This window comes from Chanos chanos, chromosome 10 (genome assembly GCF_902362185.1).
Source record: "Chanos chanos chromosome 10, fChaCha1.1, whole genome shotgun sequence".
Lineage (NCBI taxonomy): Eukaryota > Metazoa > Chordata > Actinopteri > Gonorynchiformes > Chanidae > Chanos > Chanos chanos.
The window spans coordinates 24,901,028-24,928,384 of record NC_044504.1 but is presented as its reverse complement, the minus strand read 5'-3'; the positions used below and the strand labels follow the sequence as shown (position 1 = coordinate 24,928,384).

General features: G+C 42.5%; 1 protein-coding gene across 1 annotated transcript; it reads left to right on the top strand.

Annotated features, from left to right (window-relative positions):
* The first annotated feature begins 1,839 nt into the window (after positions 1-1,839).
* Positions 1,840-27,245, top strand: dop1b (DOP1 leucine zipper like protein B). The gene is made up of 38 exons (XM_030786420.1): positions 1,840-1,980; positions 3,440-3,621; positions 4,011-4,181; positions 4,919-5,108; positions 5,298-5,396; positions 6,277-6,400; positions 7,146-7,255; positions 7,476-7,587; positions 8,335-8,452; positions 9,334-9,453; positions 9,718-9,826; positions 10,120-10,341; positions 10,896-11,221; positions 11,408-11,814; positions 11,974-12,035; positions 12,561-12,758; positions 13,228-13,380; positions 13,974-14,074; positions 16,012-16,202; positions 16,528-18,166; positions 18,325-18,424; positions 18,689-18,859; positions 19,217-19,342; positions 19,460-19,594; positions 19,826-19,881; positions 20,361-20,465; positions 20,894-20,960; positions 21,323-21,476; positions 21,647-21,729; positions 22,496-22,605; positions 23,028-23,177; positions 23,859-23,920; positions 24,209-24,337; positions 24,514-24,650; positions 25,248-25,303; positions 25,424-25,561; positions 26,724-26,859; positions 27,015-27,245. Exons 1-38 carry the CDS (start codon positions 1,840-1,842, stop codon positions 27,243-27,245), a joined length of 6,921 nt encoding a protein of 2,306 aa, XP_030642280.1.
* Positions 27,246-27,357: the final 112 nt, after the last annotated feature.

Here is a 27,357-nt window from a genome sequence, read left to right as displayed (position 1 = left end):
TAGATGCCTCTCTCCCCCACAGATATCCAACCCATCCATTCTAACAAACTATTTCATCTCCTCTTTTTTGTGAGTGTCCAGCAATGAATGCACAGAGATGGCAAGCAGCTGTTTATTGCACTGAGGAAAACTGCAAATGCATGCAATGAAAAAATCTCTGGTCAAAGGGCATTGCTGGAAATGAGGGCCCTGTTGTTGGTTATGACTTTAAACGCAAACACTCCAAGATTTTATGGGAAAATGATAGTCATATTATATTAACTCTGCATTGTCCACTCCAGTGAGATTTCTGATGATGTATGTATATCTGTTCGATTACAGAGAGAAAGAGCATCTTATGGGTGTGGTATACATGTGAGAGAGAGAGAGTATTTGAGTGTATGAGTGTATATGAAGTAAAGCCCAGAGGATTGTGATAACAGGATGACATCATAGCTCCTGTATTAAGTTTGATGGCCTTTCTGGAGAACGCAATGCTGATTAAAAAAAACATTTATAAAAACATCATTTATTCTTCTGCTATGAGAGCAGTTTTGACTGGAGATATCATTTAGACTATAATATTCTCTCTCTCTCTCTCTCTCTCTATCTGCCCCCCCCCGCCCTTCCCACCCATCTGTTCTTCCATTTGACTGTGATCCTCATTCTCTGTGAGCGCTATGTTATGTAACAGGCTGATGTTTGTTGTGCTGTCTGACTGTGACACCATCCCTCTCCAAGACTCTTTTTCTGACTCAAAAATATGAGATACTGCTGTGCATGTTTTCTCCATCCAGCTTTACTCCTGACACAGCTTAAATTGAGTTTTAAAACCTGCCCTGGTTCAGGCTTAACAACGGTAAGGATTGAGTGCTCTTGATCCCTTGTAGATGGACATGTCGCCTTTTATCAAGAGGTCTACTACATCATCATGTCATTCCACGTGCTTTAGGATGCTCCCATTTGCACCCGTCTGCACTGTCATGTCCTGCCTTAGGAATACCTTTTGTGTTTAAATCCACTATACTTTTAATATAGTTTTTATTATAACTACACATGTTACCATCATGTAGTTTAATTTAGTAAAATGGTATGTAGCGAATGATTTAACAAAATTGTAATAGTGTATGTAGCATAAATATATATGTAGGCCTAATAGTTATGCCACGCAGCTGGAGATCACATGTAAATTACATGTAAGGCGCCCTGATTGACTCACCTTTCCAAGGTAACCAAATCATAAATGTTTGAACCAGAAAAGGATCTGTGCTCTCATCATTCTCAAAAGTGTTATAAATAGAGTTAGAGCTACTTTGAAATTATTCTGCTGTCTTTTGCTGTTTGAGTTTAAGAGAATATGGTTCACATCAAGAAACTTGAAGTTCTTATCAATCATGACTACGAAATGGCAGCCCACATGTGATTGCACTCACAGCTAAATTTGTTTTCATGAGGTATTCCCTTAATCCAGAAACTGTAGATTATATGGTCATCTCCTCTTTTACCTAGGCCATTGTCAGGATAACACAAGCTTTATAAACTGCAGAAATTCTCACATGTCCGTGTAGCTCATTTGCGTGTTGTGTGTATTGTACTTCACATATTGTTCACAGAGTTATCTAATGCCTGAACATGCTTGAGTGGTCCAAATGAAGTGACTTTCACATTTTACACAATGAGTTTTCACATATAAGTGAAGTGACTAGATGTTACCCCTGTAAAGTTTAGTTAATTAGCACAAAAGAGAGACAGAGTGCATCTCCAGGATTCACATTCATTCACATTTAATCCAAGTCTCTCTTGCCTTTTCACCTTTGTCTGCACACACAGGATAAGAGCATGTTGGGACAAGAGTGATACATGATGGATCCCGAGGAGGCGGAGCTTCAGAATGACTACCGTTACCGTAGTTACGCAGCGGTTATTGAGAAGGCGCTGCGGAACTTCGAGTCATCCACTGAGTGGGCTGACCTCATCTCCTCTCTAGGAAAACTCAACAAGGTATACACACACACACACACACACACACACACACACATATAGAATTTTGCCTGTATGGGGTCAGGGACACTTGTCCAGTCTCATCCAGTCTCTCCTTCTTCATATAACTTGCCCTGCTCCTCATGAACACTCATGAATGATCATAGCTACAATATACTGTGTACACCATGTGCACAGCCAGCCACGTACCCATGAAACATACAAAAAGGATCTTTCTGTAACACAATGCCACTGGTGTGTTAGTGGGGTTTTTTGGAGAGTTTGGTTTGTCTGAATGAAGTCCAGTGTTACTAATGTTCGTTTAATCTCTTTCACAAGAGTCATTTCATCCTGTAGGTGTGAAACGAAAGCTTCTCTTGCTTAGAGACTCTGATTACATATGTGTTTTTGTCATTTAATGCCTGGCTTGGGTGTGTGATTTCTTATTCTGCTTCTCTGTTTACATGGTGTCTGTTTTTCTGTATGTTTTACTGGTTTACTGGTTTTGTATGTTATACTGCACTTTTTGCCGCTCTTGTGAAAACTGAGTTCATGATGGTGATAAAGTTCCTCTCAATGTGGTTTTAACAGCAAACACAACAGGAATTGTACATTTTCAAAAATTTGTAGTTAGGGTAGCAACAGAAGAAGTGAAAAGCTTTCACTTTGGGGCCCCATTTCACAGAATTATCCTTGTGAAGCCAGTTAGACCAACAGTTTCACTTTTCATATTTCTCTGTTTTTACGGATCATGCTTTGATATTACTACACACATGAACCACTTCTCTATATACCTCTGATCTGTAGGGAATCCAGAGCCATTGCACAGAGTATCCTTGACAACAAATACTGTTGTAAAATATAAGAAGACTGTGGTATGTGTGGTACAGAGATATTAATTAATCCATTAATTAAGCCATTGTCTCTGTACAGTCTGCTGAACATTGCAAGCACATTTAGTGCAGCGTTTGAATTGGAAGATTTTAGAATAGCTTTCGAAGCTAACGCTGATATTGATTAGATTTGGGCATTATATCCATAATGTTGCATGGTACATATTTCAACCCCCTAAGAAATATTTGTCTGATTACTAGAGGTGTGTTCATCCAGGATGGTTATGTTTGTCATATCTATAACCATTGTTCGTTTGGTCAGTCCATGTCATTTGCATTTCTTCCCTCTCCTGGTAACTCCTGTCATGCTTCACGGTTATCTTGTTTGTTCAGTGTGAAGCGGATAGGACCTGCATTACTGCACCAACCTGTGTGTGTTCCTTCTGTCTCAACACTATCATGTGAACATTAGTGTTTAAGAGTGTGTAAGGTTAAAAGCTGTAACATTCTCTCAATATGTCAAGTGAAAATGAAGTTTTAACATGCGCATGTTTTTCTTTTAAATTTAAAACTGTTGCATATGTGAATAAATGATATTACGGGTTTGATCATGTCTCTCTTTCTCTCTCTCTCTGTCTGTCGCTCAGGCTCTCCAGAGTAATCTGAAGTACTCTCTGTTGCCAAGGCGGTTGATCATTGGCAAGCGTTTGGCTCAGTGCTTGCACCCCGCCCTTCCCAGTGGAGTTCATCTTAAAGCACTGGAGACTTATGAGGTCATCTTCAAAATCATTGGCACAAAATGGCTGGCCAAGGACCTCTTCATCTACAGGTTAACGAGTGATAAACAGATAAGCGCAGAGAGATTGAAACTCTAACCTTAGCGCTTTGTAGAAAAATACACTTAGTGTTTTGGAAAGAGTGTGCTCCATTGGTCTATTTTTACTGATAAAAAAGACGTTTCTCTGCCTTGCAGTACATCAAATACTGAATTGTTCTTCCTCCCTTTCTCAAAGACTGTTCGCATTCTTCTAGTTCTTGTGTGTGAAAGTGCATTTGTGTTTGTGTGTGTGTGCGTGCGTGTGTGTCTTTGTTTTTGTATGTGAACCTGTGTGTGTCCAAAGTTCTTCATCGCTGCTGTCGTGTTGTGTGCTTGTTGCATACTGGTGTGTGTAATGTGTGTGTCTCAATCTCCCTGTGTGTGTGTGTGTGTGTTTTCAGCTCTGGGCTGTTTCCACTGTTGAGTCATGCAGCGATGTCGGTAAAGCCAGCTCTGTTGACGCTGTACGAGCGTTATTTCCTCCCCCTTCAGAGGGCACTGCTCCCCAGTCTTCAGGCCTTTGTCATGGGCCTCCTGCCGGGTCTAGAGGAAGGCCTGGAGGTGTATGACAGGTAAACAACATTATCATAAAAAAAACAGTCACAGCTGAACCACACCTAAATGCCACCTAAACCACATCTAAATGGCATTTAAACTACAACTACATGTAAACTACATCTAAACTTCATCTAAACCACTGATAAACACCATCTGAACTGCAACTACAGTTAAACTAGATCTATACCCTGTTTAATCCTCACCTAAATACCATCTAATTTACAGCTGCAGCTAAACTAAATCCAAACCTTATCTATAGCTTAACCATGGAAAACCATATCTAAAGTAGCTAAGCCACAGCTATGACTCCACTTAAAGTACAGTTAAACCACAGCTATTCTCAATTGAAGATCAGGTATACCATAATATAATGAACCAATAGGCCTACTGTCAGTGCTTTGATATACACCCATCCCATTCTTTGACAGAGATGGTTTTATGAACAGTTTAACAGTGAGAAACACAATAAGAACAATCCAGTATGACAGGAGGGTGAGTAATTGGAGTGCAGGTCTGAATCACTCATAAAAGCATATTCTTTTATTTTTTGATGTAATTTTACTAAACACTAGCTGCCTTGAAACATCTCAGATCTGTCCAAACAAACACATGGGTGAGTCAGACAATGAGAATGGTTTTTCAGAGAGAAGGACCACAGATCTGATCAAAAATCAATTCTTTTAATCTTTTTCTTTCCACTCCTTTTTCTTTTTCTGTCTCTTTTTTCACCCCCCCCCTCTCTCTCTCTCAGGACGGATGCACTGTTACTGAAGTTGTCTATGTTGGTGGGTCAGCGTGTCTTTTATGGTGCTTTGTGGGGATCAGTCCTTGTGTGTCCACTGATTCGACTTCCAGCTTCTCTCTTCATCATCACACACTTTGACCGCATGGCCTCTGGCCGGGAGCAGAGATACATGCTGGGTACAGACCACCGTCTTGTGGTGAGTGTCTGTGTTTCTCTTCTGTTTGGTACAAATTTTCTGTGTGACATGATGCTTCTTAATCACATGAAGAATTTTTTCATTTTACATTTCTCTTTCTTTCTCCCTTTCCTCTTCCACCTGTCTTCGTCTCCTGTTCTCTCTCTCTCTCTCTCTCTCTCTCTCTTTCTCTCTTTCTCTCTGTTTTAGGTGAAGTCAATTTGTCTGTCTCTGCAAGATTGTAATGTTCTGGTCCAGAGAAACATGCTGGAGATCCTACTCTACTTCTTCCCTTTTGTCACCTGCCTGGTCAGCCCATCTCTCACTTTCTTGTCCTTCTGACCTTTTGTTTTTGTGTTTTTAAATCGAGACACGTTGAGCTATGTTCTGAATCAAACTAAACTAGATTTTCCTGCTGACCATGTGTTGCCTGTAAGGTTGTGAAGCAGTGTTGCATTTTATTGAAATTTGTATTTAAAAAAAAAAAACAGAAAAATTGTGGTGCAGTCTTCATAACACCAAGCCTGAAGTGGTTATGAATGAAGTGTTATAAATCACAGTGAGCACCATAAAACTTAAATCCATGTGAAACTGTAAAACAAATTCAGAGTTTCAGTGGAATAATTCCAGTTTGCATTCACAATAAGATCTTAGTCAGTCAACATGTGCGTTGGAAATGGATGCTAAGTTTAATCATGCTGTAACCTGTCAGTCCTTGGGAATTATTGTTATTTAGATGACCTTTAATTTATCAGTATTTATGTCATTTTAATATCACCCTTTTGGAATAGATTGAACCAATTAACGCTTTGCATGTAAGGTTTTATAGCTGGCATTTTAATCAGATTAAAAAATATGAATCTATATAACAAATCTGCCACTACTGTAGCAAAGGGCTGCCTGTAAACGTGAGTATTTTCTCAACTAAACACAGTGTAATCTGAAATCTATACCAGGCCAGTATTTTGCCTGATGGGAAAAAAATGAACCAATAACCTAGTTCATCCTTAATCTAATTTGTGATGTGAACAAAAGTTAGCTGAGTGAGACAGAGTGGAATTCCCTTGTAAGAGATTCCTCCTAAAACCATGTGATGCTGAGTGAAATGTATATTCCATTGTCTGTGGAAGAGTCAGATATGTTGTATGTTGTATGTTTCATGGTCCACCTGTGGCTGCTGTTGCTATAGGATCCTGAGGGGGGCGCTGTTCCGATAACCCGAGAAGAGATGATCACTGTGGTGTCTGCAGCCTCGCTCACACTGCTCAGGAGAGACATGTCACTGAATCGCCGACTCTATGCATGGATGCTAGGTGCCATAAATACTCTGATTATGCATATTCACACACATACAAAAAAACCCCAAACAAATCAATAAAAAGGAGGGATAAAAGAAAAAAAACAGTGCAATCAAAGAGCAACAACATAACGGCAGTGAGCATCAACGTGGCCCCGTCAGCAGAACCAGAACAAAATGCTGCATTTAGGGGGCACCGGCCGCTGCAGGACTCCAGGAGTATTCACCTGGATGAAATAGCAGTGCCTAAGGGAAGACAAAATCTGTGGTGGGAATATTGAAACATTGTTTGAAATGTTATTTAAGTTGGCACTATTCTATACCAGGTGGAGGCATGAAACTACCTGGGATGTGTTAGTTACGTTTTTCAAATTCCCGTAGATGGCTAAAAACATTTAAGTAATGTCACTTTATTTTTATGCATTGTCTTAGTCCCCTGGGGAACCTGTCCTGGGCACCTCTGAAAATGTGGTTTGTTATTTGGTCTCAGAATTCCCTTTTTTGTAACTGTGTTTTTTCCTGATTTGACTTTGGTCCTTTCTTTCTGTTTCTGCATTTTGTGTGTTGTTCCTCTGTTTCCCTTAACTGTTCTGTTTTTACTTTGTATACAAGCCATTGTTATGGATTTTTGTTCGGTAATTTATAGTTCTGTTTTGGGTTCTGGGTCACCAGGTAACAGTGACTTTGAACTGTTTTCACTCCACATGAAGTCATCTATGTTTGATGACATATCTGTGTCTTTGATATGTGTGTATTATCAGGCACTGACATTAAAGGAGGCATGGTGGCTCCAGATCCAAATTTGTCATCCACTATTGAGGGGCACACAGCATTCTACTTCAACACGTACTCCAGAGGACTACTCCTGCAGGTACCACACTGCAGTGATACACACACACACACACACACACACACACACACACACACACACACTCACTCATGCAAACATGCTCACTTGCACAATTGTCATGGTAAATACACACACACACACACACACACACACACACACACACACACACAAAGACATGCCATTAAACTTCTGTAACATTTGTGGTGTGTGTTTGTGTGTGTGTCTGTGTGCTGTCTTTCAGGCTCTTGTTAACATTTTGAAGAGGGAGAACACAGAAGGAGACCCAGAGAGTGTTATGGAGTATCTTAAGCCATTCCGCATTATCATCAGCCTGCTTGACAAACCAGAGATCGGTAAGCACAAAAACACACACACATGGCTGCATGGACATGTGTACACTCACCTTGAGCAGACAGATATGCAACATGTTCCATACACTATGCACTATGTATGTATGTACAGTATGTATGTATGTATGTGTGTATGTATGTACACATGTACTGCCTTTAAACGTTTAAGTAAGCCTGTGTGTTTAAATGGGTTAATACTAACCATGGCTGTCTAACCTCTGATGATGCATACACATCATTAGAGAGAAGACTATCCCTCTGAGTGTGTTCTGCTCTCTGAGAGCTGTATACATTATGTCTGAATGCAGGGCAGTGACAGACTGTGTCCTGCACTGACAGTCCGGATTCACTCCTCTGGCTTCTCCTGCTTCTTACAGCTTATTCTTATATGACAGAGACTTTAGATCATAAGGCTGTTCAGTCTAACCGAGTAATAACTTTGTTTTGCCATGACAAACTGCTTAAATGCTAGTTTTACCAATGTTTTAGGTAACAGTGGTGCAAAATATAATTTTACTACATCTAAATTTTCTAGAAATTTCCTAAATTTTCACTAAATATGATTAAAAATCCTCTGTGACACTGTGGAACAACTAAGCTCAGAAGCAAGACAAGTTCACAGTTAATTTGTCACTTAATTGCATAACTATTTACACAGTTCATTTCCTCTTCCTTCCTTTTTTCGCACTCTCTCTCTTTCTCTCTCTCTCTCACTCTCTCACTCTCTCTCTCTCTCTCTCTCTCTCTCAGGCCAGGTGGTGTTGGCAGACGTGTTGTTGGAGGTGGTCAGGGCATTCTACAGTTACTGCAGAGAGACACTGGGAGAAAACATGCTCAACTGCAGCCTCTCCGGCCACCAACTCAACATGTGAGAGAAGCAGAGAGAAACATAGATGCAGAAAGAGGGAGAGAGAGTACTGTTAGTGCATACATACCCTGAGAGGAATGTTGTCAGACACGTGTTGAAATACATTTGTCTTTAGTGAATAAAATAATACAGATTGTTTTCATTCAGAAATTCGGCCCCATTCTCTCGATTTCATCGCTGATATATATTGCAAATAAATCACCATGATCAGTATTACTTATTGTAAAAAAAAAAACACGGTTGTATGAGAATCAGAGTTCTATAAAAACATTACTATTGGCCAGAAAGCCCCACATCAAATGTTTTCATTTAAATGTAAAGTTGAAATACAGTTACGAAAGAAATACAGTATAGTAACATAGACATTTTAAATAGGCTGTGTGTGGAATCTACAAGACATTTCATTATATTCTGTTCAAACCAATGTCTTTAGCTCATATCAAATCCATTGGTGATCAGGTTTAGGAGAACCTGTAGTTTGCTCACCTTAGGTCTAGTAAAAATGCTATCACAGTTAAAATTGAACAGCTCCAAAAGGCCATGTGCAGTTGCTCTGTGCAGTACGGGGCCCAGGGCCTCTATTCTGTAAAGTTGCCTTGTGACAATGTCAATTGTCAAAAGTGCTATACAGATAAAATTCAATTGAATCGAATTGAATCATGGCCAAGACATTTTAGCCTGGATGTTGAACTTCATCCAGGGGCATGCATACAAGTTACAACTTAACTTGAATTTTTCTCGTACTGCTACAGGCCTACTTTGTCTTTAGAGAACTTTGGAGTCTGGTATATTATTGAATAAAGCAACACATGAATAATAATGCTATTATTTTTGTTATTTGTGATGATCATCTTTCTGTTTTTTGTGTGCTCTATTTTTAGTAAGATAAAGGAGAACAAAAGTACATCAGAGATTATAAAGACTTTTAACATGCTAGTTGGTGCCATGGGCACCCAGTACCTGTGGAACTACATGTCCGCATGCTTCCTCACCTGCCTTAGGTAAACACACACACACACACACACACACACACACACTTGCATGCTTACCTAGCCTAGATAAAGTCATACATACACAAGCATGCTTCTTACCTGTCTTAGTTAAACACAAACTCATACACACTTTTTTTTTTTTTTTTTTTTTTTTTACTTGTCTCAGTTCAATATTCGCACACACACGGTAAACACAGATGCACCCATAACCATATTTATTCATATCTACGCACATACATACACAAACCTGATTTTTTTGCTGGCATCTCTCAGTTCACCAGGTGACCCAGATGTAACAACACCGAAGACAAACTGCAGTGTCCGGCCCACTGTGTCTGAGCTCTCCACCCTCATCATCTTTCTTCTGGATGTTATTTCCATGGTAACAGTGTTGTCAATGGCCACCATTCTTTCATATCGCTTCTTATTCATTTTGGTTACTTTGTGCTCTTTATACTACTTTCTCTGTCTCTCTCTCTCTCTCTCTCTCTCTCACATTCAGTCGTGACCCTTCTCTTGTATCGCTTCCTCTGTTATCCAAAAAAGAACTGGTTCATTGCTATCACTAATCAGTTTATCTGGAACCAGTTAATCTAAAATGTGTTTGCAGTCCCTTTTAACCCATGTGAACAAAAGAGTGTGACTGTGATGTCTTTCCTGTGTGTCATCCAATAGGAGCTGTATACTGAGATCCAAACACAGTACCTACCCCAGATGTTGGGTCTCATGCTGCAGGGTCTGCGTGATCACATGACGTCCATCAGCTTGTCGGAGTTGACACAAGGTCTGAGGGCATGTTTTAAGGTGCTCAGTAAGATCCAGATGCCTGTGACTTATATGGACGTGGGGGCGGAGCTTAACGACGAACTCACAGAGGCAAGATTCCAACAGTTATCTGTTATGCTAACTGTACCATTCACTGTACTCACTACATATATGCCTAATCTTGCATATAAGTAAAATATATTAAGGAAATATCGTTATGGTCGATTACTTTTCCTCTCTTACATTTAATGGAAAGATTCGGTATGCAAATTTGTATTTGTACAGTCAGATTTGTCTTTTCACATGAATAACATTATTCAACATCATACTCCCCTTATAAACTACACCTTCCCTTATTGCATTTTTCAGTTACTAGGGGAAGATAAATCTATACCATCATTTTGGGGGGCTGTAGGTCTCCCTCTGGACATGGGGCAGTAATTGTTTAATAATGTGTTTGTGTGGGTGTCGCAAGGTGGTGGTAGTTTTGTGAGAAAGAAAAACAGTCCAGTAACTGTGAGGTTATAAGGTTAATTCCAAAGCGTAATGGCTCTCTGCCAGTGTCCTCTTCAGTAAAACATTAATGTCTGAGTTTCGCCAGAGGTGTACGAGCTGTGACATAACTGAAAATAGTTGTGAGTTGTGCCAAATGAGAGCACCGACTGATTCATTCATTTCTCTGAAAGCAGAAGGGGAAAAATGAAAAGACAGAAGATGAAGGAACTGACCAGACGGATAGTAACCAGGACATTCATCATGATGAAGCAGCTGTGAATGGGCAGGCTGAACAGGAGGCGGAGCCTGGAGAGGTTTTAGTCCCGCCTCTGCGTTCTGAAGACAGCGGACTGGGTCTGAGTGCTTCACCCTCTGAACAGCACCTCCACCCTACGTCCGGTTTCCCGGATGATCCTTCAACAAAGGACTCAGAGAAAGATGATTCATGGAGGAGAGGAGGGAGTATGGAAAGCATGAGGACATGTATGCAGGACATACTCACTTCTTTGATTACCAGGTATTTCTGGGTATACACACACTCACTCAGATCTTACCAGGCATACACACTTGGCTTTAACGTCCTAGCAGACACACACACTCATATACACATGCACGCATAGTGTATCTGATCATAGAATATCTGCAGCTGTGCTTGCCAGTTACAGTTCTCTTTCTCTCTCTCTCTTTCCTTCCCCTCTCTCAGGTACCTGTTACAGGTGGTAGATCCGGAGAGAGAAGGACAGGATGGCTCATGTGTGCCCAGCCAGAGTGCTCTCTCTGAGAGGAAGAGGAGCTCTGTGTCTGGGCGTAAGGAGAGCAGAGAGTTGTCCATCCCGCTCATTAAAGACCGACTGGCAGGGTTCTTCACCCCAAACAAACTCAGGCCTTCAGACCAGGACGGTGCACCAATGGAGAGCCAGAAAGGACAGCAGCAGGGGTGGATAGAGGGGTATGTGTCGCGGGGGAAGGGGGAAATTTCAGAAGACTGTAGACAGAGTTTCACCGCTGTCTGCCACCTCCTGCTGGAGTGCACTACTTTCCCCATCTACCTGACAGAAGAGGAGAGCAAACAGCTATATATTAGCTTGTTCAGCAATACTGGGGAGACTGGTAAAAACCCATTCTTACCAATATATTACAACACAAGAGTGATAAGCTGTTCAGCTACAACCACTCAACCAGTCACCCTACTACAACCACTTGTTTGTGTTTGTGTTTTTTTTGTTTGTTTTTTTTTGGTTTGTTTTTTTCACCCAGGCGGTCTGGCAGTCTCCCTGCCTGAGTGGCTGAGGACCTTTATGGCACTGTGTTGCTTGTGTAAGGATCACCAGGTAAAATGTTAAAATGTTAATGTCACAGAGACAAGTAGAATGTATAGTAGATAGTAGAATGTGTTAGAATGTACTCAAAACTGCTATTACACAGCCTCCTGCATCAATTATGAGAACAAAAATTAATTACAGTTAATGATACTTTGCAATACAGACATCAGAAATCATAAAGTTAAAAACACACCTTCAACTTTGATACATCAGAAATGCCATTGTACAGTTAAGCTGAGTGACATGCTAGGTCCCCGCCCCCCCCACCCCCCAGTATGGCTGTGGTTGTGTGTACATGAACAAATACAAAGGGTGGACTAGTAAAGTGGGAGAAAACCCTGTCACTCGGTACAGATATAAGTTCTGCTGATGTGTGAAGTAAGGATGGTGTTTATGAAGTCAGCATCTTCAAATGAAATAGATATGTGTTTTATTTCTCTTCATTCTTCACGGTGTGTATGGTTGTATATATGTGTGTGTGTGTGTGGCTGCATGTGTTTGTGTGTATGTGTCTGTGTGTTTTAATTGGTGCAGGTGCAACAGGTGGCCATTTCCTCTCTGCTGGAGTTGGTTAATCATTCTCAGTCGTTAGCTCTGGTCATTAAGGACAAATTTCAGCGTCACAGTAGCTCCAACATGAACCCCCTCAGTGGGCAACTGCAGATGGTAACTCTACCCCCCATCTGCCCAGCTCTCCTCAGGGCCATGGAGGAGCAGACAGATTTTTACCAGGTACTGACCCCCAAGCACCCCAACGTCACACCTCAACTTCTCCAGTGTTAAAAGAGTGTCAAGTGTGGATTATATAGAAGCTGTTTTGTCTTCATGTAATCCACACTCACCAAAGTAAATGTAATTTGAAGAGCACTTGACAACAGCACCGCCTTGTGACAGTAAATGTGATGATGTTGCTGTTAGTGGATATAAAACACTCCAGAAGTGACATGTTTGTCTCTCCAGTAGGTAGTGCTGTGAAAAGTGAAAACTCACACTTATTAATGCTGCGTACACTGTGGAGTGAATCAGCATGAAAGGAGGACATTCAACCTCAGGCTTCCTATCAACAACAATGAACATCTCTCCCTCTCTGTCTCTCTCTCTCATTTGCTCTCTCTCTATCCCTCTCTTTCTCTCTCTCTCTCTCACCCCCTCTCCCTGTCTCTCTCTCTCTCTATCTATCTCTCCCTCTCCTCTATGCCAGAGGCTAGCACATGGCCTGTGGGCTCAGTTGGATACAGAGCGTAGGGAACACCACATATCATGTGTTGAACTCTTCTACCGTCTGCACTGTCTGGCTCCATCTGCAGCCATCTGTGAGGACATCATCTGCACGGCCTTACTGCACAGAGACAAGGTACACACACACACACGCACACACACACACACAGACATCATCCACACAGCCTTACTGCACAGAGACAAGGTACACACACACACACACACAGACATCATCCACACAGCCTTACTGCACAGAGACAAGGTACACAGACATCATCCACACAGCCTTACTGCACAGAGACAAGGTACACACACACACACACACACACAGACATCATCCACACAGACATCATCCACACAGCCTTGCTGCACAGAGGCACGGTGCACACACACACACACACACAGACACACACACATCATCTTCACAGGCATACTACACAGAGACAAGGTATACACACACAGAGACACACACACACACACACACACACAGAGACACACACACACACATTGTCCGCACAGCCTTACTACACAGAGCCTAGGTACACACACACACACACACATCATCTATACAGCCTTACAAAAAACCCGCCATAAAAAAACACGATCTGTTATAGTCGCTCGTTCATTCACACACTTGCTCTTTGGTTCTGTCACTCACTCATCCACATTCAAGGTCATTCAAATACACTCATACATTTCTGTGTCTGTGTGTTTTTGTGTGTGTTTTAGATGGTGCGTCTGGAGGCTCTCCACAAGTTCTCTCTTCTGTGGCATCTGACTCGTGAGATTCAAAACAATCGAAGCTCATCCCACAAGCGTTCCTTTGACAGGTCAGAACACACACACAGACACACACACACACACACAAACCTAATCACACTCTACTAATCCACAGTCCTCTACACACCCACTGCAATAATCCACACACCCACTGTGTTAATTCACACACCACCTACACTAATCTACACACCCACTGCAGTCATCTGTTTTCACCCAGCACTGTTATGTATACTCACTGCTTTAATCTACACACATGATGCACTTACCTAAACATACTGGACTACTATAAACACAGTCTGATCTGGTATGTGCATACACTATACTAACACTTTAAACACAGTCTGATCTGGTATGTGCATACACTATGCTAACACTTTAAACACAGTCTGATCTGGTATGTGCACACACTATACTAACACTTTAAACACAGTCTGATCTGGTATGTGCACACACTATACTAACACTTTAAACACAGTCTGATCTGGTATGTGCACACACTATACTAACACTTTAAACACAGTCTGATCTGGTATGTGCACACACTATACTAACACTTTAAACACAGTCTGATCTGGTATGTGCACACACTATACTAACACTTTAAACACAGTCTGATCTGGTATGTGCACACACTATACTAACACTTTAAACACAGTCTGATCTGGTATGTGCATGCACTATGCTAACACTTTAAACACAGTCTGATCTGGTATGTGCACACACTATACTAACACTTTAAACACAGTCTGATCTGGTATGTGCACACACTATACTAACACTTTAAACACAGTCTGATCTGGTATGTGCATGCACTATGCTAACACTTTAAACACAGTCTGATCTGGTATGTGCACACACTATACTAACACTTTAAACACAGTCTGCGCCAGTCTGTACACAAACTGAACCAATCTGCTCTCGCTGGACCAATCTGTACATAAACTGAACTAATATAAAAAGACTGGAGTAATCTGCACACACAATTAACTAATCTACATGCACCCTGCACAAATCAAAACACTCATAGCACTAATCTACACATTCACTAAGCGTAAACCCTGTATGTTGTCGTGTGAAGGTGTGAAATGTGTATGCTGGAACCAGCACCCCTGTGACAGATTGTCAGACCACCCATACACACAGCTGTTTAGTTCACTGGCTTTGAGCACCCATACACTCAGTGTTTAGTTCACTGGCTTTGACCATTCTCACACTCAGTGTTTAGTTCACCGGCTTTAAGCATTCTGACACCCAGTGTTTAGTTCACTGGCTTTGACCATTCTGACACCCAGTGTTTAGTTCACTGGCTTTGACCATTCTCACGCTCAGGGTTTAGTTCACTGGCTTTGACCATTCTGACACCCAGTGTTTAGTTCACTGGCTTTGACCATTCTCACGCTCAGGGTTTAGTTCACTGGCTTTGACCATTCTGACACACAGCTGTTTAGTTCACTGGCTTTGACCATTCTCACACTCAGTGTTTAGTTCACTGGCTTTGACCATTCTGACACACAGCTGTTTAGTTCACTGGCTTTGACCATTCTGACACACAGCTGTTTAGTTCACTGGCTTTGACCATTCTCACACTTAGTCAAGTAATAGCTGGATCTCTCAGTGCCTGTCTGTCTATTTCATATAACAAGCCACAGACATGTGACTCAGTATCTGAAGGAGTGGTAGGAGTACACTTATCAACATGCACACCTCTACTGTCATTGATCTACACACATGCAAAGCCTTTATAAATACACACATTGCACTTTAAAATACACACACTACACAAGACACTTCACAGATGTACATACATGTTGCATACAAATTGCATCAGTTTTCTTACACAGAATTAAACTATACAAATACACACTGCAGTAACCTTCATTAATCTACAGACACACTGCACAGATTATGTCATGTTGCCCTGTTTATAAGATAAATGCATGTTAAATCTCTCTCTCTCTCTTTCTCTCTCTCTCTCTTGGGCTCTCAGGTCTCTGTTTGTGGTGTTGCAGAGTCTGAGTAGTCAGGATGGTAGTGTAAGTGCCTCAGGACAGAGCTGGCTGTTGAGAGCTCTCTCTCTCAGTGACGTTGTCCGAATACTAGAACCTGTCCTGCTCTTACTGCTGGACCCAAAAACCCAGAGAACATCCATCCAGACTGTCAAACACAACTTGTCTCTGGGTGAGTCAACACAGACACACACCCACACACACACAAACTCACATGTTCTTTGACTGTGCTGCTTTTGATGACAGTCACAGTCTAGTTTGAGAGTTCAACTGATTCTGCACTTTTATTAAAAAGCTCAGTCTGTCCATTAAGTGTCTGGTTCTCAACATCACACTTCTACAGTGAAAACCTTATTAATTCAACTCGCATTAAAATAAAAATACTCATTTGTTATTGATATATAAACTCATGAATGGCTAATAAAACCATGATTTTAATAAAGCGATGCCCAGTTTGTGATATTCAGCTGATGTGAATGAATGTTGTCTTTTCACAGGTAATTTAGATGTGTTGACCTGGAGAGACAAGTCCAGCACAAAGAGCACTGCTCTCCGCGGACATACCATGTCGCTGGGTAACCAGCAAGAGGAAAGCCTTGCGACTCTGTTTGACCGTGAGGCATTGTGGGCAGAGCTGGAGAGCACGCCGAATCAGTGCGAAACGCCGCCTGACTCCAGGGAACTATCTCGAAGTGAAAGCGAGGAGACGGAGGGGGAGGAGGAAAAGGAGGAGGAGGAAAGCGAGCACACCGAGTCGGCCGATACGAGCGGAGCTCAGCTCTCCACCGAAAACTCCAGCTCCAGCTCCGTCCTTTACCTTCAGACCCGCCCGGGCGGAGCCAACGAGGAGGAGCTGGGTGTGGCCAACGGCCTTCACCGTACCGACTCGGAGCAAACGCAGGCGTCCGACTCGCTGTCGAGCGACGAGGACGACAGGCAGTTAGAGGCGATGGCTCGTTCCCGTCGTTTGAAACAGCGGCGCGAGAGACAAGAGGCCGTGGACTCGCTGTTCCGCCACGTCCTGCTCTACCGGCAGTCGTACGAGTGTGAGCGGGTCCTCTGCGGGTTCTCCATTCTGGAGACGCTGCTGCGAAACACGGCTGGACCCTTCATAGACGCTCTCGCCAGCACGGAGCTGGATTACAGCTCCACCGCACATCTCAACCTCATCCAGAACCTTCTACACAGACACCGCCAAGCACAGGAGGGCAACAGCTTCTACGGCCCGCTTCAGAGCAACACACCCCCTCAGTCAGCCCACTCGCCCTCCTCTCCTTCCTGCCCTCCACCTCCTCCTCCTCAACCGTCGCTTCTTTTGGAACTCCTCGTCTCTCTTTGCCTACATTTCCTGTGTTCGTTCTACCCCTCCTACGCAGGCGTGCCCAACCGCTATCTCCACGGTAACCGTGAAGTGCAGGTGAAAAGCGTGGAGGTGCTGACGTGTGTGGTCACACAGCTGGTCAATGTAGCTCAGACATGCAGTGCAGGCAGTGTTAGACTGGATACCATCAACAGGTTGCTGAGTAACTGTAAGGTGCAGCAGTATGTGTTGCTCTCCCTCTCAGCCTCTATGTACGCGTGTCAGAAGCCGGCACGAGCAGGAGAAATGGAGAAAGAGGAGGAGTGTGCGGAGGAAGGAGAAGCTCATATTTCAGAGGAGAGTTTGGTAAATCTGGGACGCTGTTACCCCTTTGTGGAGCACCCTCTCCAACTGGCGCTGCTCAAACTTCTCCAGGCGCTGATTGTGTTGGAGCATTGTGTGTGCGCGCCGCCCGGCAACGGCAGCAGCCACCACCAGCGACCGGACACCGCCAGCGAAGTTTCCACGGCGACGTCCTCCCTCGCTCGCGAGTGGCAGAGTGCACAAATGTTCCAGCAGGCGATTCGTGCACCGCGCTATGTGCCGAATCAGCCAATCACTGCTCAGGGCATGTTTGTGGCAGCGGCAGTCCAGGCTCTGTGCCCGCAGTACGGCTGTGCCATGCACCCTGCTTGGGTGACACTGCTGAGTGCCACTTTGCCGTATCTGGGCAGATCGCTGGGCATCATCACTGCACCTGTACTTTCGCAAATATGTCAAAACCTCAACGAACTCATCAAACAGCATGAACATGACGGGATCAAGTCTACGTATAGGTACAGACTGTGAACATGATTATGGGCTTGTGTGTGAAGAGTGTGTGTTGTTTGTGTGTGAGTGAATGGACACTGAGGGGATGATAAATACACGCGGTGATGACTCATGATTTGTATCATTGTGTTGGCTTGTTCTAAATGTTTGTGTATGTCTGCAGTCCTAATCTGAGAAGAGAGAACATTGCACCTGATTATCCTCTGACTCTGCTGGAAGGACTGACCACCATCACACACTTCTGCCTACTGGAGAAAAAGAAGGTAATACACAAACTCTCAAACAAGCACTTATACACACAAACACATAGTAGAATCTCTAACTCTCCCCTACATAATGACCTCCTAGATACATTGTTTCTGTCCCCAAAGATACGCTATTCCTGTCCATGTAGTGAAGAAAAACTGGAACCCACTAGAACCCAAAAAACATAGCATATAAATATACTGGTACAACCCCTCTCTCTCTCTCTCTCTCTCTCTCTCTCTCTCCCTCCCTCTCTCTCTCTCTCTCTCTCTCTCTGTCAGCCTGCGGGTGCCTTTGATGCTGCAGACATAAGGAACGCCTCTAATGCCATCCTGGAGGAGTTGCCGCGGATACTCAATACCATGTCTTTACTGTGGAGTGTGGTCAGGACCTCTGACTCTGTCCACAGTAATAGACCCACGCCTGCATCTGTGTACTTTAAGAACTCCCAGGTGTGTGTGTCAGTGTGTGTGTGTGTGTGTGTGTGTGTGTGTGTGTGTGTTTCATTGCATATGTAGAAATTCTGTAGGCATTCTGTACAGTTGTACAATAATGTCCAATAAAATTCAGGAACAGGATGCCAGGTTTTTAGCGTGAGTTAGCTGTCACTAAATTGTTTTTCTGAAATCTGTGTTCCATGTTTTTGCCGTAAAGTTTTGTAAGAAGCCCATTTTAACTGGAGGTGGTTGAGATTACTTTGTCAGCTGTCAAAAAGCAGCATGTTTGTGCACATTCTTCTGTTTCTTGTTATTTCATTGTGTTGCTATGTGTGTTTTCATGGTGTGTGTGTGTATTTCATACTATGGCAGATTCTGAGGCAGAAGATTCTGGAATTTCTGACTCCGCTGGTTCAGCATTTTGGTGTACAGATCATGGCGTCTGTGGCAGCTGTGTGGAGCAGCAGGAGGAACCGTAAAAGACGCGCTAAAAACATGGTAAGCACTGTGCCATTAAACAACCTACAAATGACAAAAGACCCACATGTAATCTCTGCTGAGTAATGACTGTATGAATGTGTGTGTGTGTGTGTGTGTGTGTTTATATGTGTGTAGATCCTACCTATTGCCAGTGATTCTCAGTTGACTCTGGTGGATTTGGTGAAGTCAGTCAGCACTCTGTCAACACACACAGTCTTACAGCTCATCAGAGAGGTGGTGAAGAAACCACATCAAATTAAAGGAGATCAGGTACAACACACGAGCGTATGCACAGACACACATATATGCAAATATGCACCTGTACACATACACACTCCATGCCGACACACTGTCACAAACATACACACTTTCACATACATCAATTCCTACATTCTCTCTCTCTCTCTCTCTCTCTCTCACTCTCAGTTTCTTTCTTTCTTTCATTCTCATTATTTCTCCTTTCTCATTGTCCTTTTTCTTTTTTTCTCTTTTCTCACTCAGAAGTCAGCCCTGGTGGATGTTCCCATGCTACAGTTCAGCTATGCCTACATCCAGAGGTAGGAGAGACACACCTGTCAGCCTGTCCGACCAGTTTTATTTGAGATCCCCTGAATGTACTTAGAGTTGGTTTTAAACACAGTTGAACTTGAATCTGTATATTCTGCAAATAGCATTACAGTCTTTTTGCAAAATCTGCTATTGATACTAACATCGGATAACTACTTGAGATTCGTTATCCTAACATTAAGAGTGACTGTTCAGATCACTGATGCTGCATCTACTGGAGTTAATACTGAGTCATAAAGTTGAGTGTGCTTGCATGTGTGCGTGCGTGCATGTATGTGTGTGTGCGTGCGTGCGTGTATACACGTGTGTGCGTGTGTGTGCGTGTGTGTGTGTGTGTGTGTGTGTGCGCGCGCGTGCGTGCGTGCCTGTGTGTGCGTGTGTGCATGCGTGCGTGCCTGTGTGTGCGTGTGTGCATGCATGTGTGTGTGTGTGTGTGTGTGTGCGCGTGTGTGTGCGTGTGTGTGTCTAGTCTGTCTGCTCAGGGTCTCCAGGAGAACATGGTGTCTCTTCTCACTCTGTTGCGTGAATCTGTGCAGCTGAACCTTGCTCCACCTGGACACTTCCTGCTGCTTGGGTGAGTCTCAACATTTAATCCATAAAAAAGTAACGTTTTAAAAAACACATAATACAAAACCCACTATGGTCATACACATACATGTTAATCTAAATTAGCATAACAAACACCCCAACAGTCCAGGTGGAGCACAAAGGAGAGATTATTCCAGAAGCACCAATTAAATATTTTCAAAGAAGTCAATTTCAAAATAAATAGCATTTAATTTTTGATAATTTATAGTTATTTAAACAACTGAATGCATAAATGTATGAATTAAAATAGCATATAAAATCACACCACTTTCTGTTTTGTTTGATTCAGTATTCAGGTGCTGGATATATACACTGTTCATGTAGCCTGAAAGTTTGTGAGTAAAAGAGTCATCAGACTCAGTAAAGTCCACAACCGTGTACATCATTTCATTTATGTTCATTTGACTCACACAGAATCCTGAATGACATGGTGAACAGACTTCCCAATATGGACAACAAGAGAGACACCAAGGAACTGCAGGTAAGACCGCAAGAGGTACAAAGAAAAGAGATAGTGACAGAGAGAGACAGAAAGAGTCAGAGTGAAGGTGTGAGTGAAAACAAGTGTATGGTGTACACACATGGTCTGGTGGTCTGGTGTAGGACAGAAATGTGATGTGAATGTATGTTTGTTAACTGTAACAGTTCGTCAGAGGTCACTGGCAGTCTGTGATGTGCCAAGAGCATTTTCAGGTTGTAAAATGAAAAGTCACTGTATTTGACCTCATGCGCGTCAGAGGCAGAAGATGCCTTGTGTGAGTGAGAGGGAGGAGGAATCAAAGGTTGTGAGACATTCCAGTTTGAGAAAAAAAAATTATTTATTTGATGCTAATGTCCATACAGGAAGTGACCGTGCGTGTCCTGGAAGCAGTAGGGGTTGTGGCTGGATCATCTCTGGAACAGACCAGCTGGCTCAGTCGTAACCTGGAAGTGAAACCACAGCCTCAGATCTCTTTACAGGAAGAGGAAGAGGACCCTGAGGACAATGACCTCTATGGTACACACATGCACGCACATACACACGCATGAACACACACAAACATATGTAAAAAAAATTTAAATAAATAAATAATAATTTTTTAAAAAATCATCATTCAATGCTCTGTATCTCTAACCCCTCCCCTCTCTCTCGCTCGCTCTCTCTCTCTCTCTCTCTCTCTCTCTCAGACTCTGTAGATCAGGGTAATGCAATGGTGTCTTCCTCTGCTCCTTCTGTGTTCAGTGTCCAGGCTCTGACTCTGCTCGCTGAGGTATACCACACGCACACACACTCTCTCTTACTTAAAAACTGTCCTATACACTCACAGTCATCCATTCAAATACACTCCCATTAACACTCACGCATTTCCAAAATTCCTTCAAAAAAAGAAAAAACACGCACAATCTAAACAACTTACACACCAACACACAGAACTGAATCAGTCAATCATTCTGTTAGAGATTAAATGAGTGTTTAATGCCCCTCATGGGGGAGACTTGTTCTGTCAGAGACTGAATAATATCAGATGGCCATGACGATAAATTCTCTTTAATAGCACTAAAGCAGTTCAGAGAAAGAGGGGCAGACATCTGTTTCACTGGTATCAATTTAGTTTTGACCTTTTTTGAAACTAGTGTAGTGTTGTTGATTAGCTAGATATGTGACATAGTAGCAGTGTACTAACAGCTACACTGCAGGACTTAGTAAATTAAGTTTCAAATTGCTAGGTTTTATCATGTTTTCTGTGTGTGGTCAGTCCAAGACACACACACAAAAATACTCATTTGGTTCCCTTTAATTACTGAGATAGACTAGTCAGTCCCATAATCATTGATTGGCTGGTATGTAATTAGTGTGATGCCATGCTGCGGAGTCCTCATGCCAAAGTTTAGCAGAGGACTGACTCACAGAGAAAACACTGATATACAGTGTGGAGGATCTAGATGTTACGTAATGTTGCCTGTTTTCAGAACAACACTGGGTTTTTGTGTATGATTTTGTGTTTGTTTGTGTGTGTGTGTGTGTGTGTTGGGCAGGTCCTGGCTCCCCTGCTGGACATGGTGTATCGTAGTGATGAGAAGGAGAAAGCTGTGCCTCTGATCTCACGCATCATGTATTATGTTTTCCCCTATCTCAAAAACCACAGGTAACCATGATAACATGCCCCTGTAACCACAACAACCAGCTTTGGGATGTATTCTGCAATGAGAGCTTGAGATTTGAAAGGCCTTTCATGTCTGGCCTTTGTGCTGTGTACAGTTAAGCTTTAAGAATGCTTCTAGTCATGTTATGTTAAGCATTACTGCATCTAATATCATGTTCAAGACCTGCGTGTCTGTCCTAGAGTTTAGTTAACATTTAATGGTCTTTAACTTCGAAGAATTTCAGAATGTTTCTCTTGTTTCTTATAATCTTGTGTCTTTTACTATAGTAACAGTATAGTAATACTATACACACATAGAATAATATATGTGCCTCTGTTGCAATAATATGCACAGCTATTTTAAATAACACAGTGGCTCTTTCTCTCTCTGTCTCTCTGTCTCTCTCTCTCTCTCTCTCTGTCAGCGGCTATAATATGCGGAGTTTCTGTGCATCTGCGCGCTTGTTAAGCAGTCTCAGTGGGTATGCCTACACTAAACGCACCTGGAAAAAAGAGGTTATGGAACTCTTCATGGACCCACAGTTCTTCACCATGGAGTCAAACTGCATCTGCCAGTAAGACTTCATACTTGCCTCAGACAGGATCCACACACATGCACACAAATACAAGTACACACACACACACACACACACACACGCACACACATATACAAAGACATATACACACATACACACTTCTATGATAGTATACATACATTAACGCATACACATACATTAACGTGCACAGTAACACTTACACACGTACCGAAGTGCATACACAAACATACATAGACTCACATACATTCACACTTTGCAAGTGGTTACCTTTATCAGAGAGCCATTCCCCTTATTGTTCTTAAAGTTAGAGTGTAGCTATCTAATTTCATTTGTCTGAGCCAAAGACAGACAGCCAGTAATTCTAATGTACAGCATACACAAGGTCAGTGGTATTCCCATACTGCCACTGGTGTTAAAGGTAACAGAGGAACTAGCAGTGGCAGACATGAGTGCTGAGGTTGAGTTGCAGTGATCAGAATAAGGGAGGACCTGCCAGCAGGGCTCCTGTGGCCTCTGCAGTGTTTTATTTATGAACAGTTTTGAACCCTTATTTAGATACATTAGCAGACAGATGCGCACACACACACACTCACACACACACATAGACATTTATACAAACTGTTGGTTATTTATAAAGCCACATTTTATCACAGCAACTATTTGGGTTTAGAAACTAAGGTTTGACCTTTGACCTTTCAGCTGGAAGTCCATCGTTGACCACCTTCTGACTCATGAGAAGACTGTGTTCAAAGATCTCATGAGTAAGTAGTGTGTACGTGTGTGTGCGTGTGTGTGTGTGTGTGTTTTGAGTCACATACATGCTGTGGGTTGTCTTTTTGTGTTTGGAGTGTTGGTGAGTGTTTAAGTTATTTGTGTATTCGATGTTGTATGTGTCATTGCCATAACTCTAGTTTACTGCTTGTGTTTTTATGTGAAATGTTAATTGTTAGATCAGGGATGTGTGTGTTGTGTATTATGATTTGTATGTGGTAGTTGTGTATAGCAGGCTAACGTGTGTGTGTGTGTGTGTGTGTGTGTGTGTGTTGCAGGTATGCAGAGCAGTTCTCTGAAGCTGTTTAACAGTGCTGATCAGAAGCCAATGTTACTGAAGCGACAGGCCTTTGCTGTGTTCAGTGGAGAGACAGACCAGTACCATCTCTACCTGCCTCTCATACAGGGTACCTGTCTGTGTGTGTGTGTGTGTGTCTGTTCATGCCTCATTTACACAGGGACTGTGTGGATCAGATGTCCACATGAAATTATAAATATTTGTGACTTTCCTCCCTCTCTCTCTCTCTCTCTCTCACACACACACACACACACACACACACACACACACACGCGTGTGCTGTAGAGCGTCTGACGGAGAACCTGCGTGCGTGTCAGGCACCATCCGTAGCTGCTCAGATGTTCCTGATGTTCCGTGTTCTCCTGTTGAGAATCTCTCCGCACCACCTGACCTCCCTCTGGCCAATCATGGTCACTGAGCTGGTCAGTTTCTTCCTGTAAACAAATACAAAGTTTTTTATGAATAGGCCTACATATGTACACTGTTTTTGAGTAGTTATTGTAGGGTAACGAAGTTGAATGTATTACGATGAGTTTGGATTGCTTATGTGTGATATGTTGATGTATATATTGTCTCTGTGTATGTATTATTGTGTGTTCATTTGTGTATTGTAAGTATATTTAACATTGTGAGTGTGTGTGTGTGCGCATTAAAACGACTTGGCATGAGTGTATATTTTTAAAGGATAAAGCTTCTAAGAGTTTATGATTATTATATGTTTCAAGTCAGATTGGGTGAATTCAGTTGAGTGTTTGTGATATTGAGTCAGTCAGTGTGTTTCTGTTTTTCAGTATGTTTTTTGTGCCCTTAATTAGTGTGTGCGTACAGTGCCCTGAATCATCGTGTGCTTAGCATTGTGAATAAAAGTCTGTATAACTTTCTGAATCTATGTACATATAGCATAAATATGTGTATGTGTGTGTGTGTGTGTGTGTGTGTGTGTGTGTATGTTCGTATAATGTTCTCAATCAGTGTGTGCATACCGCTCTGCTCACTGTGTGTTTTACTGCTCATTGCAGGTGCGTACTTTTACTCGGCTGGAAAAAGCCTTGCAGGACGACAAAGAGTCATCGAAGTGAGTCTGTCTACAATGCTACATTTCTTACAGTCCTTATTGTGTCTCCATTCAGCCCTCTGCTCCACCGGTCCTGTGCTAAATCCATCATTTGTTGATCTCTCTCTTTCTCTATCTCAGGAAGAAGGGCCGTGGTGGTCATGAGAGAAATGGTTTGCTGATGTTCCCACAGGCTGATTTAGACATGTACCTATCAGCGTGCAAGTTCCTGGACATAGCTGTGTCCTTTCCCCCTGAGCGCATGCCCCTCTTCCAGATGTGAGCGACTCTGCTTCTTTTGCCTTAAAGTGTGTTTGTGCGTGTGTGTGTGCGCGTGTTTGCGTGTGTGTGTGCGTTGATGTCTGTGTTGGTTTGTTTTCTAATCATCAGTTCTAATCATAATATGACAGACATTTCATGCAAATCAAGATATCAGAAATGTGTAGCAGCTGTTCAACGCTCAGAGTAATTCATTTATTTGAGATGTTACATAAATGACACTTAGTAAATTCAGTTCATGTCAAAGGACAGCCTTTGCCACTGACTGTGTTTATGTAACTAGGACAAAGGTCACTAATGATATGTATTTTATTTGTGTTACTGGAATTTTACAGTACACTACTGGTGTAGGAAGCAACGCCAGTGTTTCAACCCCTGTTCTTTACCGTGGGAAAAAGTTGTTTGAATTTTCTTGCTTTTTATATTTGAAACTCTAGATCCATTTGAGATATAAGTATAGACTCTCCTCAGTTCACAAGACCAAATGTGTGACTGATATCATATTTCTCTTAATGAGTAGACTGAGATCTGTACTCTTCTAGGCAGCTGTGTCTCACTCTGCACAGAGAAATTAGGTTTCTACAAGTAGGAATTAGCCAAGAATGACCCCAAATCACCTCAGGCTGATCACAGTTATAATACACAAAACATACAATGATACGTAAGCAAACAGAGTGAAGGGTTAGCAGAATTCTTAGAAAACAGATGAGCAGAGTGTCCTGTTGTAGTTTACAGTTTAGTTTACAAACAGTATTGAATGGTTAGTATTTAACTTAAGTATTAAATCATACTACAGTAGGGTTGGTATTCTGGAGTTAGGCCAGAGTGATGCTCTGAGGTCTGTCACTCTGCATCTTCTCTGTCCATCGAGAGGCTTCACTATCCTTTACCTACACTGTCCATCAAAAACACTGTCCACTTAGTCACATATACCGTAGTCCACAGATGAACAGCTCTCAGGAGCCTATAGTCCATCTAGTGTTCAAGGAGCAGTGTCCAGCAGATCATGTTCATTGTATAATTTTCCTTTTTTTCTGCTTTGGTTTAATCCTTGGCTTCTCACACTCCAAAAAAAACCCGTGTGTTACCTGCTTACTTTGACTGCCAAATATTTAACAGTCTGTGTATGTGTGTTTGCACATGTGTGTGTGTGTGTGTATAGGTATCGCTGGGCATTTGTGCCTGAGGTGGATGTGAACAGTTACAGTGGGCCAGAGAACACGTTCTTAGAGGGAGGAGAACAGGAGTGTAAACCTCACATCGTCAAGGTGCTGGAGGGATTGCGCCACCACTATGGGGTAAACCAGCTCACACACTGAAACTAAATTAAAGTGTGTTTGTTTGTTTGTTTGTTTGTTTGTGTGCGTGCGTGTGTGTGCAGGCACTCTATTATTATGTGTAAACGACTGGTTTTTGAGAACGCCACAGAAAAATGACCACCCTTGTGTTGCAGGAGATGAACGGGATTGTGGGGGAATCTACTTCAGACCGTGTGGAATTTCCCTTGCTGACGCACCATTCTCTCGCCTCCATCACCCAGCTGGCTCCATTCTTTCAAGTGCTCTGTTCCTCCTTTAATGGAGGGGACCCACCAACTCAGTACCCACCCGTCAGTTCAGACAGGGTCCTGAGACGCCTGGAACAGGTCATTGAAGAAGAGTTCCTGGATGGCATGGACAGTTAGAGAGTGACACATTATACACAAACACACACAGGGACTGTGGGCAAGGGAAACTGAGAGAGATACTGTGAGTGAACCCCATTTGTTAGCAGTGATCTGACCGGCTGCTAATCTC